General features: G+C 37.9%; 1 protein-coding gene across 2 annotated transcripts in view; it reads right to left on the bottom strand.

The window, feature by feature from the left end:
- The window catches only part of SUCO (SUN domain containing ossification factor), a 90,354-nt gene that overhangs the window by 52,873 nt on the left and 19,626 nt on the right, over positions 1–17,855 (bottom strand). For both annotated transcript variants that reach the window (XM_036754367.1, XM_036754368.1), the window contains exons 2-3: positions 4,919–5,027; positions 2,920–3,030 (exon numbers count right to left, since the gene is read on the bottom strand). In XM_036754367.1, the coding sequence (XP_036610262.1) occupies positions 2,920–3,030; positions 4,919–5,027 (220 nt within the window). The remainder of the gene's footprint in view (positions 1–2,919; positions 3,031–4,918; positions 5,028–17,855) is intronic.

The following is a 17,855-nucleotide window of genomic DNA, read 5'->3' as shown; positions in this document are numbered from 1 at the left end:
TGCTGGTGATTAGTATGTGCCAAAAACTGTGCTAAGCACAGGGAATACACAATAGCACCTGCTTTCTAGTAGCTTAGATTCTAATGAGGGAGATACACAGAGCAGATATAAGGCAATCTTAGAAGGAAAAAGCACTAGCAGTTGAGGGAAGTGGACTAGGGCAGGCAACCTACAGAAGATGGCACCTTTGGAGGTGAGAGGTGGAGGTGAGGAAAAGCATTCCAAGGATGAGGGGCAAACAGAGCAAAGGAAATTAGAAAGGAGATGGAGTTTATGTGAGGAAGTAAAAGTAGGCAAGTATGGCTGGACCATAAAATATGTGGAAGTAATACGAAAGCAGACTGCAAAGACAGAAAGAAGCCAAGTTATTAAGTGCCAAACAAAAGTCTCTATAGTTGATCCTAGGGGTAATAGGAAGTTACTAGAGTTTACTGAGTTGAGGAAAGGGATTAGAAGGTAACATGCTCCAGTTTGTGCTGTAAGAAAATCCCTTAGGTAGCTGAGTAGAGAATGGATAAAGTGGTGAAAGACTTGAAGCAGGAAGAACAATTAGAAGGTTACTATAATAACTGAGGTGAGAAGTGAGGAGAGCTTGAACAAGATGGTGGCTATATGAATGGAGAGAAGGGATTGTAGACAAGAGATGTTGTGGAGATGTATACAATAAACATTTGCAACTGACTGGATATGAGAGTATTGAGAGTAATGAGAGTGAAGAATCAAGGATGACACTGAGATTGACAACCTGAGTAACTGGAAGGATGGCAGAATCTTGAGAGTAATTGATAAGTTCAGAAGAAAGGTACATTTTGAGGTGAAGATAACTTGTTTCCTTCTGGACATATTTAGTTCAAGATGCCTATGGGTCATCCAGATTGCAATGTTTAATAGGCAGTTGATTAGACAGGACCTGAGTTCAGAAGAAGGAACAGAACTGAATATATACATCTAGAAGACATCTGCTTAGAGATGAAAACTGAGCCCCTAGAAGCTAATGAAACCACAAACAGAAAATACATAGAAGGAAAAAAAAGAAAAAGAGATAGGGAGAAGAGAATCCAAGATAGAATCTTGGGGCATATCCAAAGTTAGATGACATGATATAGATCAAGATCCATGAAGAGAGAATGAGGAGTGGTCAGATATATATGAGGATAATCAACAGAGAGCTATGTCATGAAAGCCTAGAGAGGAAAGAGTACATGGAGGAGGAGAAAATGGACAGCACTGTCAAATGTTACAAAGACACCAAGAAGTTTAAAGATTAAAAAAAGGCTGTGAGGTTTGATAATTAAGAAATCATTGGTAACTTTGGAGAAAGAATTTTAAACTGAATGATGATGATGGAAGTCAGATTACAGAGATTTGAGAGGAAAGAAAGGCACCAAGTATAAATTAGTTTTTAAAAATTAGCTGAGAAGGGGAGAAGACATAAAGGACAATAGCAGGTGGGGCATATTAAGCACTAAGACAGGTTTTTTTGTTTTGCTAATTTCTAAAAATAGAGGAGGCCTTGGGTGTGTGTATATGTATTAGGGGGGAAAAGCAGTAGATAAGGAGAGATAGGGGTAAGAGTAGGGGCAATCTGAGAACAATGGTCCCCATTTAGTTGTTCAGAAACTCCTATAGGGTTCACAATGACAGTGCAAAAGGTGCATGCTAAAAATCCTTTGATAGCACCTTAAGTAGTAGATAAATTGCCCATTTAAATAACCACATTTTCCTCTGTGAAAACAAACATGCATGTTTCAAGCATTATAGATACGTTTTTCAGCAATTTGAAATTATCATGACTGTGCACACAATAACGGTGTTTGTGCAGCGATTATATCAAATTCTGACCACTTCTGAGTAAGTGAAATGCATTCTTGCACCTTCTCAGTCTGTCATCCAATTCTTTCTTAACTTCAAAAAAGGACTCAACATTTGATTACAAACTGATTCCCAACAGATGGTCAGGAGCATGCATTCTGTACACTGCACCAAAACCCCCTCTTTCCCCATTACCTTCTAACCGTACATCCTGAGCTGTGTAATCAGGTGATCAAGATATTACAGACATCTGAGTTCTTGGAGCACAAATGTCGGGCTGTTTAAAAATCATGATTGGTGGGCATGCACGTTACAAGCCACCTCAAAACTATCGTAGACCATCACAAATGTTCTGTAGAAACAAACCTTCTATTGCTCCCCATTGTTTCCGATTTAAACTTATCCTCTGTTTACTTATTTTACTATTTTTCTATCTGGCAGACTGTCAAAGCACTGGTTGGCAACACTGGTCAGTTGTTCAGAGAGTTCCTATGAGTGCTACCAGTGTGTCAAGGGGAGATGAAAACAAAATCACGCCTGAAGAGATTCTTGCCTTACAAAAATTAATTTATATTAAACATTGTTGAAAATGATACAATATGTGCAATACAACTTTTAAGTACAGTTATCATTTAATGCAGTGTTCATCATTAGCCAGTAGAAAAGTAAATATTTCATCATAAAATTAGAGATTCATTTGGTTAAATGACTAAAAATTTAAAAATGAATTCCCACCTCAGCAGAGAGTTTGTAAAATTCTCCTATTTTCTATCACATATTTGTATGATCATGCAATTTTATTTGTTTCAAATCACAAAAATAAAATCAATGAAGAACAACATTTAAAATGAGCCAAATATTGCAAACTGTTGTTCAAATTAAAAAGTCTAATACTGATTATATTATGTTAATCACCTGTCAAATTGTAATTCATTTCATTACAAATGTTATATTTAACAAAATTTGTAAAATAAATAAGTTTAATATGGAATCTTATAGATAAATAAAAGCATGGTAATTATAAAATCCAGGAACTAAACAAAAAGTTCACAGTTAGATGCAATCTTTGAAAAGGCAAGTCACTCAAAATCAAGATGTAGCTTTTACCTGTTCATCAATGTTGCAGTCATCTCCTAAGGTATCATGTTCTGGTGGACTAGGCATAGTTGAGTCTATATTTCCCAACAATTCTGTATTAATGGATTTATCAATTTCCTCCTATATGATGAAAGAAAAAGAAAACATCAAAAAAATGCTGGTTTTGATAATGTTCTTAACACAGATCTTCATTAACTATTTCGATACCACACTTCATTTCTTCTCATACCTCTCAATCAAATACTAAAAACTCTCTGTGCTCTACTGGTTTCTTTTAATTCATTTCCATATCTTCTTTCTCATTTTACACTGTTGAATAGCCTTCATCTTAAAAATCTGTCTTTGCCTTTTACAATTTGCAGGCATATTTTCACTTATGGGACTGTCACTAAGTATCATACCTTCATTTTATTCCTTTATTTAGAAGAAAAGGAATCATCAGACTGCAACTTCCTTTGGCAGATTTTTTTTCCCCTCTAGAGTCCTCTGCTCTTTCAAATTTGAAGGCAGAGAGTATTACTATTAGATATTCAATTTAAGTTTTATAGCTTGAATACTTATGCTACATCAAATGTCATAATTGTGTTTTTTATGTACACCATGATAAGGGTACACTATAAGGGTCTTCACTGGAGCCCTTTAGAAAAAAAACAATGTATTCAACATATTTATACCCATTTTATAGAACTGGAGTGTGATTTACTATTTTAAAATCAGGTTTGTTGTTCTTGATGTGTTTCTATAACATATGGATCATGTCCGTTTTAGCTGATACCAAGTCAGGTAGAAAACAAAGCTCTCCACAATGCTATTTCCATGAGGAAATATGATCAATTTTATGGTACAATTTTCAAAGAAAGCAGGAAATAAACAAGAGTTCATTATATTCCTACCACGTTGCAGGCCCAGTTCTAAGCACTCTACAAAAACATCTCATTTGATCCTCACAACAACCCTAAAAGAAAGCCTTATGGAAAAAAAATGGGTACTACTAAGATTTTAATTCTTTTTGTAAATTCTGGCATTAGAACTGAATATAACCTTAGAAAAAAAAACCTTTTAAATGCCACTTTGAAATGTCTGATAATTACACTAACCTAAAGTCACATGAAATCACGTGAAATACCACTCTCCCACCCCCAAAGAAACCTTTCTTCTAAAATTAATTGTCTGTTCTTATTTACCTAGGAGATACTACTGAGGAACTCCCAGGGGATGGTGACTTAAAAAGAAAAAAATCTTCAATCTAAAATCTAAGTTTATTAAACTGGAATTACTTAAGACAGACCTCTCTGGATGGTTAAGAATGCTTAAACAAGCTTACTTTAATGGGGAAAAAATATATCATTTTGTTGCTTTGGGCACTGAATCTTTGGCTTCCACTGGCTTTATTATTAAAAATAAGGCCTTAATACTGTAAGACTCCAACTGAGAAGTGTTTTTACTAATTTAGAAAGTACCCTCATAGCCTTTATTTGTGCTTTTAAATGAATCTGTATTTTATTAACCACAACTGCATCTGTACACATTTGAAACTTCTATGACATGAAGAGAATTGGAGAAAAGACCCCATCACATTAGGGGAATTTTCTATGAAGGATTTGCAGAAAGATGTGGACAAGAGTTGTACCAGAGCAGCAGACATGAATGAGTTTCAACATCCACCATTATAAGGAGTACCCACACACAAGAGATGAAGTCACAGATCCACTGAAATATCAAAGTGTATGTGAGGCATGACTGATTCAGTATATAGAATATTTATTAGGCCAAGTCATTAAATGTGCCCCTTACAATAACTCCACAGCCCATAGGCTGGCAACCATGGGACTAAAAAGTCTTTAATTGATTATTAAGATTAAACTAAGGTTAGTAGAAATATAAATTCTCTAATCAAAAAAACAAATGGCCTATTATTTTTTAAAATTTACTTTCAAAAAGTTTTTTTAAAGAAAAAAATCTCAGAAAACTTATATACAATATATTATATTATCTTTATCTATTATACCTTTTTCTGGAAATGTTCATCTTCATTTTCAAGTACACAATTGTCATCTTGAGAGTAATATGAAGAAGGCGAAGAACTCTCTTTACAACACACACGCCAATTGGGAAGCCTATAAGACAAATCCACAAAAAAATACTTCAAAATATGATCAGCAGAAAAAACTAAAATCTCAATTCATAAAGACTCACATCTCTCTTCTCTAGAATCCATCCTCCTATGAAGTGATAGTCCTGAACATGTCAGTCCTCTGCTCAATAAACCCCAGAGGTTCCCTATTATTTCATTTGGCTGCACCCTACCTTCCCAGACTTATCATAGATTATTCAATCAAGCAACCAATCCAAAAGCATGTGTTGAGCACCTTCTTTGTGCCCTAAGCACCATATTAGGAACTGCGGACAAAAAGACAAAATGAAAGAGTAACTACTGAGAGAAACAAGTGAGCATAAGTTCCTATGATACATCCAAAGATGCTGGTTTTGATGGAGGGAAACATTAGTAAAAATAATTTACAAAGTAGTTCTTGAGTTAAGTTTGAGGGAAATAAGGGATTCTAAGAGCAGAGATGAAGAGGGAGTACATTTTCAGATGGGAGAAAAACCGATACAAAGGCTTGGGACTAGTACTGTATGAATGTGAAGGGGGATAATGCAAAATGAAGCTGAGAGGTAGGTTGGGGCCAGGTTGTAAAGAACTTTAAAGGATAAAGGAGCTTGTATTTGATGGTAAAAATAATGGAAAACAAATGGAGTTCAGTGAGTTATGTCAAGTGTTAGGTCAAACCTGTATCCAAATTCATGCGTTCTAAAGCCACAACCAAATCGACCTTCTTGCTGCCCCTTAGATGTCACCCTTATTGCTGTCTCATGCCTTTGTATTTATAGGCTCTCCTGTATTCCAGGAATGAACTCCCTCCTTACCTCCACCTCTCGAAATCTCTATTTTCCTTCAAAACTGACCTAAAGAGACCTTCCTGATCCTCACAGATGCTAACCCTCCAAAACTGCCTTGAGTTTATTTTGTATAATCTTCACACACTTCTACACACAACCTACACGGACAGAATGTAGTCTTCCTGAAAGCTGAGACTTTTCATTTGTCTTTGCATCTTGCACCGCCCAGCACAAATCCCAGTAAACTCTGAGTGCTTAATAAGTGTTTATGGACTGAAGCTACTATATTTGTACATATTTAATCTGAAATGGTACTGCTAAATAATGTGAATTATCTGTGAATGTGAATAATGTGCATATTTAATCTGAAAATAATGCCACTAAAAAGCATATAACATCAATACATATATTTGTGCACATTTAATCTGATAATCATACTGCTAGAAGACATGTACAACAGTTCAGTGTCACCTATCAAAAACAGGAGACAGCACCTTGCACAAATGTAGCCTTGAATTAGTATTTGTTATAAGGGCAGATGAACCAATTTTATCTGAACACATAAACTTTCCCAGTAACATACATGTATTACCAGAACATAATCAATTTCATCTACTAAATGACAATACAGTATTATCTTTGAGGTTTAAAGTGTATTACTAAACTCTCAACTGAGACACATGAACACAGACGACACGATGAGTCTTCATTGTTCATTTTACTGTTGTTTAATCATTGGGGGGGGGGGGCAGGTATTAGTCTCATAGGAAACCCACCTCCAACATCTCCCTAGCTGATCGCAGAATACAATGATGATGAACAAAAATTAACTTACGCAGGACTAAAACATGCCAATCCTTCTAAACCACTCCATGTTTATTCAACAAAATCAAAAAATGTATTAAATTTCAACGCTGTACAAGGAATGGCATAAATTTAAAATATTTTATACACACACACACACAACTGATGAAAACCACCTGTTCCATCACAAAACCCACTTTTATGATTTAAGTGCAAATCAAAACTTGAGATTGAAAATAAGTGATAGAATGGGATGAGAAAGGGGGCAATATGTTGGTGGAGACAGGATGTAATGGGTTCCCTTGAACAAGTGGAAGGGTTAGCCTTGGTAATGCTACTTCATCATGCGAGATAGGGATAAAGGAGGAGAATGTGGCGAAGGCATCTGAATGACAGGGGATCAGGAGGAAAGGAGAAGAGAGAGTTAACATCAAATGGCCTCAATTTTTTCTGTAAAATATGAATTAAAGTTCTCATGCTGAAGAGGGTAGACATGAGAGATTTAAAAAGGTATAAGAAAAAAGTTTGGAAGAGCTGCTGTGGAGAATGAGATAGTGAGTTGATAGGACTGCCTAGCAGCAGTGAGGGCTCGTAGCAGACCCAGTCAGAACAGATGCATGATTTTCTCCACCTTCATTCAGCAGTAATAAAGCCTCTTGCTTCTCTTCCCATGCCCTCATGTAGCATGCATTAGGTGTAGTAAGAGGAAAAAAAAAAGAATCAATGTTTTTGACCATTTGCCAAATGCTTTTTGATGTGGCTTATTTTTAAAATTCAACTAACTCCTAAATTTTAGGTTGGATTTATATAGACAAAGTAATTTTGTGGACCCTGTTTTAAAAAGTTTCCACTTAATCATAGAATCTTAAAATTGAAAGGGCATTTGAGAGGTCAATATAATCCAACTTTTTAACACATACAGCACTCTCCTCTCTACTCCCCCCTCCCCAAACATAAGTAATGTATGTGGGGGATAAGAAATATCAGACAGGGATTGAGTGCTAAATAACCCTGGGTTGAATAGTTCCAGTAATGGGGGACTCACTTCCTAACAAGATGCTCTATTTTATTTGTTTATAGTAAATGCCTAAATGGGAGCTTTCTTCAATTCAATTTAAACATTTATTGAGCATCTACTACATGCACGAGGTTGTTCAGTTCAGAGGTCAGGAAGAACAAAACTAATCTACTACCCAAAATGACCAAATCAGTTCTATTTCTAGACAAAGTATTAAAACTTAGTGAAGTCACTCGGGGCAAATTATATGAGGCCACATCAATTTTGCCTTCTAATTTTAATGTATCTATCTATTAAAAAAAATAGAACTTCAATAATACTACCAAAGCAATTTTTACTTACATATTTAAGGCAACAATAAAAGTTAATAAAAATAGTAAAGACTACTAGATAAAAGGTATTCTCCCTCCCCTCCCTCCCAACCATACCTTCTGCCCCTTACTCTGACCTGGGGCCATTTATCTTGTATACAGTCAGTCATCTATTCCTGGATAGCAATCATCAGGATTTATATTAACTGAAATAGCCATAGCCTTTCATCAGTTACCGCATTTAACTTCCAAGAAAGTTATGACTTTTTAAAAATTTTCTTTGTTATTAACTTATAATTTATCATAAACAGACATGAACATTCCAATAATAAAGTGTTCCAATAGCAAGAAAGAAGGAAAAACACAAGATTGTATATGAAACCACAAATTTCTAAATTAAATACTTGGCTCATCGCCTTCAATAGTCATACTGGTTAACTTTAGTACACATTAAATTTTCCACTAAATATAGGTGTATAAAACAAACATCTGTATGTCAAATCATTTCTGCCCCTGACATCCAATATAATTATGGAGATATGTTCCCACAGGATACTGTTTGAGCCCAGTGCTAATAAAAATGTCATGAGGTGGAATGAAGATGGTGGAATGAAGATGGTGGAGTATAGCAAACTCCGCCCCAAAACTCCTCCAAAGGGATCTAGAAAATGCGCAAGGCCACATTTTTATGGGGAAATCCAAAACAAAGTTATAATAAGAACAGCTGTCTAGTACAGATCAGCACAGGGAGACCAACAGAGAAGTCTGTGGACGCCAGGGATAGCCAGAAGAGCAATGCAAGGAGCATTCCAGAGCAGTGAAAGGCTGTTCATCAGACCCTTAGCAAGACATCCCTAGACCCACTGGGGGCAGAGAAAAGGGAGCCTTCAACAGGAACAGTTGCCAACTGGCAGCTTTGTTTCTCTTTCATTAACACCTAGGGGAAAGAGGTAAGAGAGACAGCAAATTTTTGCTAATTACATAATTTTTAAAAATTATTTTTTCAAAGAATCCTAACCAAATCCTATTCTGGCACATTAGTACCGTGGAAATGACCTTGGCTCCCTAAAGATTATGCCAACAGAAGACAAACTATGGCAGGTTCTAACAAGCCCCAAAAGCTTTGAATGTAGGCCAAAAACAGACTATCCCTCCAAGCCAGCCTACTGAAGTAGCTCATGGGAAGAAGAGCACCCACCCCGCCATTTTTCCTGCCAAAAGCAACTTATGAAATAGTATGCTACTCCATGGAATAGTTATAATATGGTCAGGTGAGGGAGTGCCTATACCAATAAAATCATATTCACTTAAAGGAATATTCTAACTTTTCAATACATAATCTATTTAATTCTCCCACACAACCTCTGTTAGTCAAAGAGACCATCAATCTATATGTAACCAGGGCTTGCTGGGCATGGACAGATCCCCTAATATTGAGGCACCATGAGGGGCCTTTGGAGCATGTCCAGATTGCCTAACATAAAAGCTGCTGTGTCCCCAACCACCATGGGCTGGTATAGCCTCCTTTGATTGGCTGCGCAGCCAGAAAAGGCTCTTTGATACTACTGACACTGAAACAGTAGCTCTTTCTGTCTTGCTTTCTTTCTGAGATACTCACAACATAGATTCCTGCTGCATCCAGAGGATGAAGATCACAGCTCGGATGCCACGAAGGGAACAGGTAAAAGGGAAAGGACTTCATTCCTCTGCTCCAACCCCCATTATTCCAATTCCAAATGGGCCTGGGGGTGTGTTTGTTTCTTTTCTGTATAGTTTTCTCCTCAGTTGGAGGTGCCTGCAAGTGATTTCCTCTGACCTGGAAGTTCAAGCCATTGCACCCATGGAAGTAGGCTTCCAAATGGAATGCTGAAGTCAGAGAAGCTCAGAAAAGCAGGGTGCCTGGAACTGGGGTTCTGTGAGCTCTGGACTTAGAATTGAGCTCTATAAAAATTGAGCTATGCTATGAACCTAAACCCCTCCCTGAAGAATGAAGTGGTACCAAGAGAGATAGAGATTTATGCTTCCCGTGTATTGGAAGAGTAGGTTTGTATATTTGCTATTATACCTTTCGAAGTAAAAATTACTTTGTAAAAGCTACTTTCTTAGTGGCTAACCAGAACTGAAATGATCACTATACAAATGAGGGAGCATCATCGAGAGGGGCTAGAGGGTCTAGATGCCCCCAATTCCCTTAAGAACACCAGAAAACCCTGGAGAAAGGGAGAAACGTGATGCACATTTTCACATAATTGCTGAACTTTGTACATTCATTTTTTTTAAGCATAAGCTTTTAATTTGACATCATTCCCAAGATTCTGGGAGTTCCAACTAAGTCTACAAAATTAATGTTTAAGCAGCCACACTAGCCTCACCATTGATCCCTTAAGGCACGATGGTATTTTTCTGATTAAATGGGCATAATACAAGTTCCATAGAATTATTATTATTAATAACAATATATAGTATTTGTATAGTGCTTTAAAGTTTGCAATCACAATGTGTGTGTGTGTGTGTGTGTATATACACACACACACACACACACACACACATATATAAAATCATTTGATCTTCACAACACCTTTCTTAGGTGCTATGTTCCAGGCACTGTGCTAAATGCTTGACAAATACTATCTCATTTGATCCTCACAAAAACACATTAAGGCTAAATGTTATTGTTATCCCCATTTTACAGTTGAGGAAACAGGCAGACAAAGGCTCTATCTACTGCTACCTAGCTGCCCCTCCCTAAGTAGCTCTGATTATCTTTTCTCACCTTATAAATCTTCAATTGCTGCTTAATCAACTATTTAAAGTGCTATATTAACTTATCAGCATCAGAAGACTCAAAAGATTAGTCTCAAAAAACAAAACAAAAACAACAGCTACTAACCATTGCTAATGAACAAAGCAATACAAACATTAGAATAGTAAAGATTGTGCCAGGTAATTTGTACTAACGAAGCTCACATTTTCATGCAAGGATATGCCAAAATCCTCAAAAATCCAGGTGAACCTGTAAGATCTGGATATCTTCAGACTATTAAAAATCTACCCAAAAAATGCTGGAGAGATTTTTTTACTTTTGGTGAGACTTAAAATCTTGTCCTTATTGAGAGAATTATGAACTTTGAGAAATATATTGCTATACTGAAAAGCTCAATTGTTCTGGAATTAAGAAAAATTTCCAAATAGGATGAGATACTGCAATATAGAATTACATGATGCCACATTCTACAGAACCAGAGTTTGCCCCAGCTTCCTTCCCCCATCCTCATTCTGACTAGGTTCCAATTTCCCTGAGGCAAGCTTCCTGGTCTGGGGGTATAAGAGGTCCCATCCAAGTACAGTCAGGGGCTTCTCAGAATTGATGGCTACAGGAGTCACTGTACCCTGATGACTTACTGATCAGACACATTTCCAGATGGAGATGAGTGGGGCTAAGTGCCACTCTATCCTTGCTGCATATTCTTACTGTATTAGGACAAAATAAGCCTCCTTTGTTCAATGTTCAGTCACCTGCAAGTACCTCATTTTGTCCCAATGCTGAATGTGAATTAAGAGGGTGTTGTTGTTAGAGCTGTACCTATGACATTTGGAGAAGTCTTGGCAGGTTGGCACAAGAGATAGCCTCATGTCTCACATCACAGTTGGGTTGGGGGCAAAGCCCCACAAATACAAGGATGCCTAAGCAGTGCCTGGGTCCCTGTCACCAAAGTCCTTCCTGTCTACTTTAGTCCTACTAAAAGTAGTCCTCTCTGTTGGGACTGGCAGTAGGCTCCAGCTCAGGCAGGGGGATTAGTTCAGAGGGTGCTGGAGGAGGCTGAGGCTACTCAGAATGGCAAAGAAAATACCAAGGCCAAATTCCCTGGATGTTGTTGACCGTGCTGCATAAATTGGACAGCCAGCCTCATAAGACTAAAAGTAAAACTGTGTTGGTGCATTCAGTAGCTAGATGCCCCAGACAGAAATTCACCCTTTGGTCCCTGACCCAAAGGTTCTGGCTCCTGCCGAAAAAAGAGCCAAGAATCTTCTTCTTGTTGTTGAGAGAAAAAAAAGATTTGGAGTGGAAATTGGGTAACTCCCACCCAGGGTATGACTCCCTGCCCTGAGGGAGCAAGCTGCGGACAGAACCTCTTCACCAAGGAGCTGAGGTGGTTTAGTAGCATTCAAAGGGAAATCTGAGGAGTCCCAGAAGCAATGGCTCAACAGAGTTTGGTTTAATGGAGCCAATGTTCAGTCTCTCTGCTGTGGACTTCCAAAGCCTGAGGAAAATCTAAGTGCTCCGTTTACAGAGATAATTATATTGAAGCCCCAAAAGGGGAATGATCTTTTTCCCTTTTTCAGATGCCAAGATGGGAAGTAAAGATAAATTCCCCTTCCTGCCAGCATGCAGATAGGGATCAGAGAAAGTAGATTTTCTAAAGGAAATGGTTTTGATAGATTAGATCTATCTTCTACTCCCCCCACCCCACAAAGGCCTGCCACAGAAAGAAAAGATAATTATTCTCTAGAGAGGGAAGAAGCTCTGTGTTACCAGTAAGAAAGGTACCTGGCAATTTGTAGTGGACTACATGAAGCTAAGCAAAGCCACTGGTGCCCATCTCTACAGCTATTCTTGATCTGGTCAATGTTATGGATCAAGTTGCTCAGGCCAGGTTAAGTAGTATGGGGATATCGACTTTGCCAATGCTTTTTTTTTTTTTCCTCAAAAGCTATGACTGAGACTAGTCAGGAACAGTTTTGCTTTCACCTATGAAAGAATCCAACATACTTTTCCCATTCTTCACCAAGGCCACCTGAATTCTCCTTTATATGGCCACATTATGGTGGGCAGAAACCTGAAAGAGGCCTCACTCCCTGAAGGATATAGTATATACCACTACAGTGATGACATAATGTTGAATGGGGCCAGGTGAGACCACAGTGGCAGAGGCCTAGATTCGAGAGTAGCCCATGTGAGGGATGAGAGGTAGGAAATCAACCTTGAGAAAATCTAGAGTCCACCCTGCTCAGTCAAATTTTAGAGAATACGGACAGTGGAGAAAACCTAGAGGATTCCAAGCAGAATAAGCTACTGACGCTTCCCCACAGTCTAAGAAAACACAGAGAGTTAAGATTCTTTAGGTTTGGAAGCATTTCCCATATATCCTGGACATCCTCCGGATGGCCATCACATGATCACTCACAAGTCTGAATCTGACAAGTGGAGCCCAAAACAGGCTATACCACAGGAAGATATAAAACACGTTTGCCTTGGTCCCTCTGGTAGTAGTGCTCTTCAGAAACAGGTGGTGACTATGCTAGAGACTGAGGTCTCCAGGCCAGACCTCAGAATCCTACTTCCTCTGCTGGATCAGTGGCTTCCCACTCCTAAGGACTTGGCTCATTAGGAATGTCATTTTGCCTGGCTGACTGATGGCTGCATCCACAACAAGAGAGGCATATGCAACTGGACTTCAGCAACCACTTATCAAGTAACAGGAGATACCCTTGGGAGTAGGGGTACTGGCAAGCATTATCAACTGGCTGAGCTCCAGGCTACCTAGCTGGCCATGGTAGAGAGCTTTGAGGGATGAAGATCTTCATCTATATTAGTTCCTGGGCAGTGGCCAGAGGTCTGGCCAAGTGCCTTGGCCTGGAAAACACAGGACTAGACAATCAAAAGCTCTTCCCTTTTGGGTCAGGACCAGTGGAGGCATTCTGCCGATGCCTCCCGTTCCATAACTGTTTGTGGGACATGTTAGTAACCACCAGGGATACGTGCTAAACAATCAAGTTGGAGCTGTTACAAGAATAGCGGATGTTGGAGAGTGTGTCCAGTGCCAATTTGGATATTTGAGTGGTAATACCATGCTGTGCTGAGCACAGGACTATATGATCTTCTTCACTAAGGACAAAGCAGCTCTTTCTAATGCGAGTGACGTTAAATGGCAAAATTGCAGCCCCTCATCTCAGAGCAAGAGGTCTGTCCTTACTATTGAACAATGGCATCATTATGCATCTGATTGCCCTTATCAGGTGTCCAACCTCCCAAGCCATATCTGTGGCAAATCAATGCTACCCTGGAAAGGAGAAGGGTTCTCTTTTCCAGGGGTTTCTTGTACCTAGACTCCAGGAAGGATTACCTGATAAAAATGGATTGCTTTGGATATATTTCTGGCTGATCCCTTTTTGGCCATTCCTTGTTTCTATCCCAGCACAGGGATGCCTCTCAGAGGAGGCTCCATACAGGTTTCTCAATTGGCAAACTTTGTTTTCCTCCGAGAAGGTTCATTGAACTTCTTCTCAGAAAGGGTTGGGGGACCCAGATGTGGTACTGTTTTGTCTTACTTTCTAGTAGCATAGAAAAGATAAAACTGTTTGCTATATACCTATGGTAAGTGTGTATTTACCTAGAAGAAAGATGATCCCTTAGTAATTCTGAATCACTGGATGAAGGTAAGGGGGAGTCTTTAGCCACTATGGGAGAAGGGAGCAGCTCTTCAACAGAGGCTTCTAGGAGGCAAAGATAGATACTTTTTGCATATTCTTACTGTGTTAGGGCAAAGTAAGCCTCCTTTGTTGAATGTTCAGTAACTTGCAAGTGTCTCATTTCATCCCAATGTTGAACTTGAACTAAGATGATTTTGGTATTAGAGTTGTGCCTACTTGTGTTGTCTATAAGCAGCACTTTTTGTTGCAGCAAAGAACTGGAATCAAAGTGCCAAATCAATGATAGAATGGCTAAAATGTGGTACATGAATGTAATGGAGTGTCACTAACCTGTAAGAAATGACTAATATGATGATTTCAGAGAAAGTTGAGAAGACTTGTATGAACTTAAGAAGATTAAGGGGAGCAGAACCAAATGAAAAGTTTACGTGATAATCACTATGTAAAGAAAGGAAAGCAACTTCAAAAGACTTCATATTATAACCCACACAGTAACTAACCAGTACTCTAAAAGACTGATGCTAAAGCATTCTTCCTGCCTCTTGGCAAGAAGAAGAGGCACACATTTTCAAACATAGCCAATGTGTTGATTTATTTTGCTAGTATATACTTATTTGTTACAAGGGAAAATTTCTATATGGGGGTTGGGCTAGTGAGTAGTATAGATTTCATAGAAATCAGAAATTCTGAAGAGCACAAATTCATTTCAAATATATACTTTAAAAATAAGCTGAATGTAACAGAAGTTAATGGTTTCTTACACATCGCACTTGGTTGTTCTTTATGTGATGAAATGTTGTGCTTGCTTTTGATTTAGTTAATAATAAAAAATAAAACAGGGAAAACCTGAACTTAAATTGAAGTCTAGCTTAAATTGGACCCTGTGCCACTAACCAACAGATTTCAATAGGCAGCAGTATAATACAGGGGAAAGAAAACTAGACAAACTTGAGTTTGAAAGTCACAACTTTTCTACTTTAGCTTCTCCATTCACTTATACAATGAAAGAGATGAGCTAATTGACATTAAACGTCTCTTCCAGCTATAAAACAATGATCCTAAGAACTTTAATTCTCAAGGAATACTGTGAAATACATGCACTTATGACAAAAAAGAAAGCCTGTAGGGGCAGCTAGGTTGCACAGAGTAGAGCACCAGCCCTGGAGTCAGGAGGACCTAAGTTCAAATCTGACCTTGACACTTGACACACTTACTAGCTGTGTGACCTTCAGCAACTCTCTTAACCCCAATTGCCCTGCCTTCCTCCCTCCAAAGAAAAAAACAAACAAAAAACCTAAATAAACAATATAAAAGTTTGGAGAAACCTTAAAAAGAAAACCCATTCAAAGATAGTAAGTATAAAGCTGGACTAAAGACAACATACTCTACATTTTCGATTTTTTTTATTCTGTAAGATTTTATTTTTTCTCTTCATTTATGGGAAACTTTCCTTATCAAAAAAACAATCAAGCAGAATCTGGATAAGAATCATCACAACAGCTGAACAAATACTAAGCATTTCTAATAACTACAATAAGAAAATAATCACACACTTCCTCACATAAAGCAATAAAGCTAGTAAAGACTATTCAAATGTAAAACCGAAACTAAGTCACATGATCTCCTATGCAATGGTCACTTATCACTTTTATTTCAGGAAATACACAAATATTCACAGTGATTTAGTGAACAATATTCATTCATTTACTATTCAAATATACTAAACCATGTTAGAAGGAAATTCACATCTGAGTATATTAACAAGGGAAACAGGGGAAAAATCAATGAATTCAGTATAAAACCTAAAAAAACCCCAAATCTTCCCCAAACAAGCACAAAAGTAGAAATTTCGAAAATCCAAAAAGAAAAAAATTTTTTTACTATTGCACTAAAACCAAAGAACTTATTTTTAAAAGATCAGTGAAAAGCCATTAGCTAATTTAATTTAAAATGAGAAAAAAATTTCTAATATATAAAAGAATTGGATAAGAAAATTATCATAAGTCATCAGAACCAATTATAATAACAAAACTCAAAACATATATGAAATAGATAACTACACACAAAAACATGAAATACCAAAATTAACCAAATGGGAAAAATATAAACAAGTCAATATCTGACTTGTCTACTGACTGATAATAAGGGCTAAGGGACAGTGAGGATCCAAGACGAACAATCTGGAAGAATGTTTTAGCAGAAACAGGGAAGTTTAGAAGTGGATTCGGAAAGATTAAGTTCTGTTTTAGACATATTAAATTTGAGATGAAAAGAGGAGACTTGGATTTGAAGGGATGTCTCATGGAAGAATTTTCTGATTGGCAGAATGACAGAATTAGAAACGACAAGTGAAAGTTCTGAGGCAAATTTATGCTCAACGTAAGAAAAGCCTTCCTAACAATCTGAACTTTCCCTAGACTAGCACAGATTTCCTCAGCACATGGAAGTTTTCACCAGTAAAGTTTTTAATATCACTGGATGATCCATGGTAAAGTGTATTAATTAAATGGAGGATTCTTTTTCTGGTGTTAGGCTAAATGACCATCTGAGGTCCCCTCCAATTCTAACACTCTGTGACTCAATCCAGGAGGAATGGAAATCTCTTCAAAAATAAAATTCTGAAGACACAGAAAAAAAAATAGGATGAAGAGGAATTGGAATTGTCTAAAAAGACAAATGTTTTAGGGAGAGAACTCATAGATCAAATTAGATTTAAAGACAAACAGGTACACACAAACACTCTTAAAGGAGAGAAGATGAATACAAAAGCACTGCAGAAGTAGGCAGAAGTACTAAAGCTTGAATGTCCTTTTTTACCTGACAGCACTACTCTAGGACTTCTGACTTCTCCACTAGCATCCAGTCTGAAACCTAACCTCCGTCCCCTTTTCAGCTTCTTTTTTTGTTACTGTCTTTCCCCACTAGACTGTAAGGTCCTTGATGGCAGGCGCTATCTTTCTTTTTTTGTATCAGTATCCCCCAACCCTTAGCATTGTGCCTAGCACATAGTCGCTTAATGACTACTGAATTCTCCTCCTTTCTGAGTTCTCTCTCAGTTTTCATGATGTGTTCTCTTCTGACCTTTAGGTTACCTGTGTGACCACTCTTTACCATCTGTATCCTTTTCCCTAACCAGGGGGTCTCCTAAGACTCTTTTCCAACACACCTTTTCTCTTGATGACTTCATCAGCTTTCAATTGAATTACCTCTTACAGACGACTCCCATATCTACAAATCCATCTCTAGTGTCGACGCTGAAATCTAGTTCCTGACTACTACCTACCTGCCTGCCAAACATTTCCAGTTAGATGCCCCATAGGATCAACATTACCAAAAGAACTGATTATCTTCACAAATTTATCTTTTTTCCGTTGAGCCCACCACCCATACTTTCAGTCACTCAGGTTCACAACCTCAGCCTCATCCTTGACTTTTCCCTCCCATTCACTCTGCATATGCAACTAACTTTTGCTAAGTCC

This window comes from Trichosurus vulpecula, chromosome 4 (genome assembly GCF_011100635.1).
Source record: "Trichosurus vulpecula isolate mTriVul1 chromosome 4, mTriVul1.pri, whole genome shotgun sequence".
NCBI classification, from domain to species: domain Eukaryota; kingdom Metazoa; phylum Chordata; class Mammalia; order Diprotodontia; family Phalangeridae; genus Trichosurus; species Trichosurus vulpecula.
This window is presented reverse-complemented; position numbering and strand designations above follow the sequence as displayed.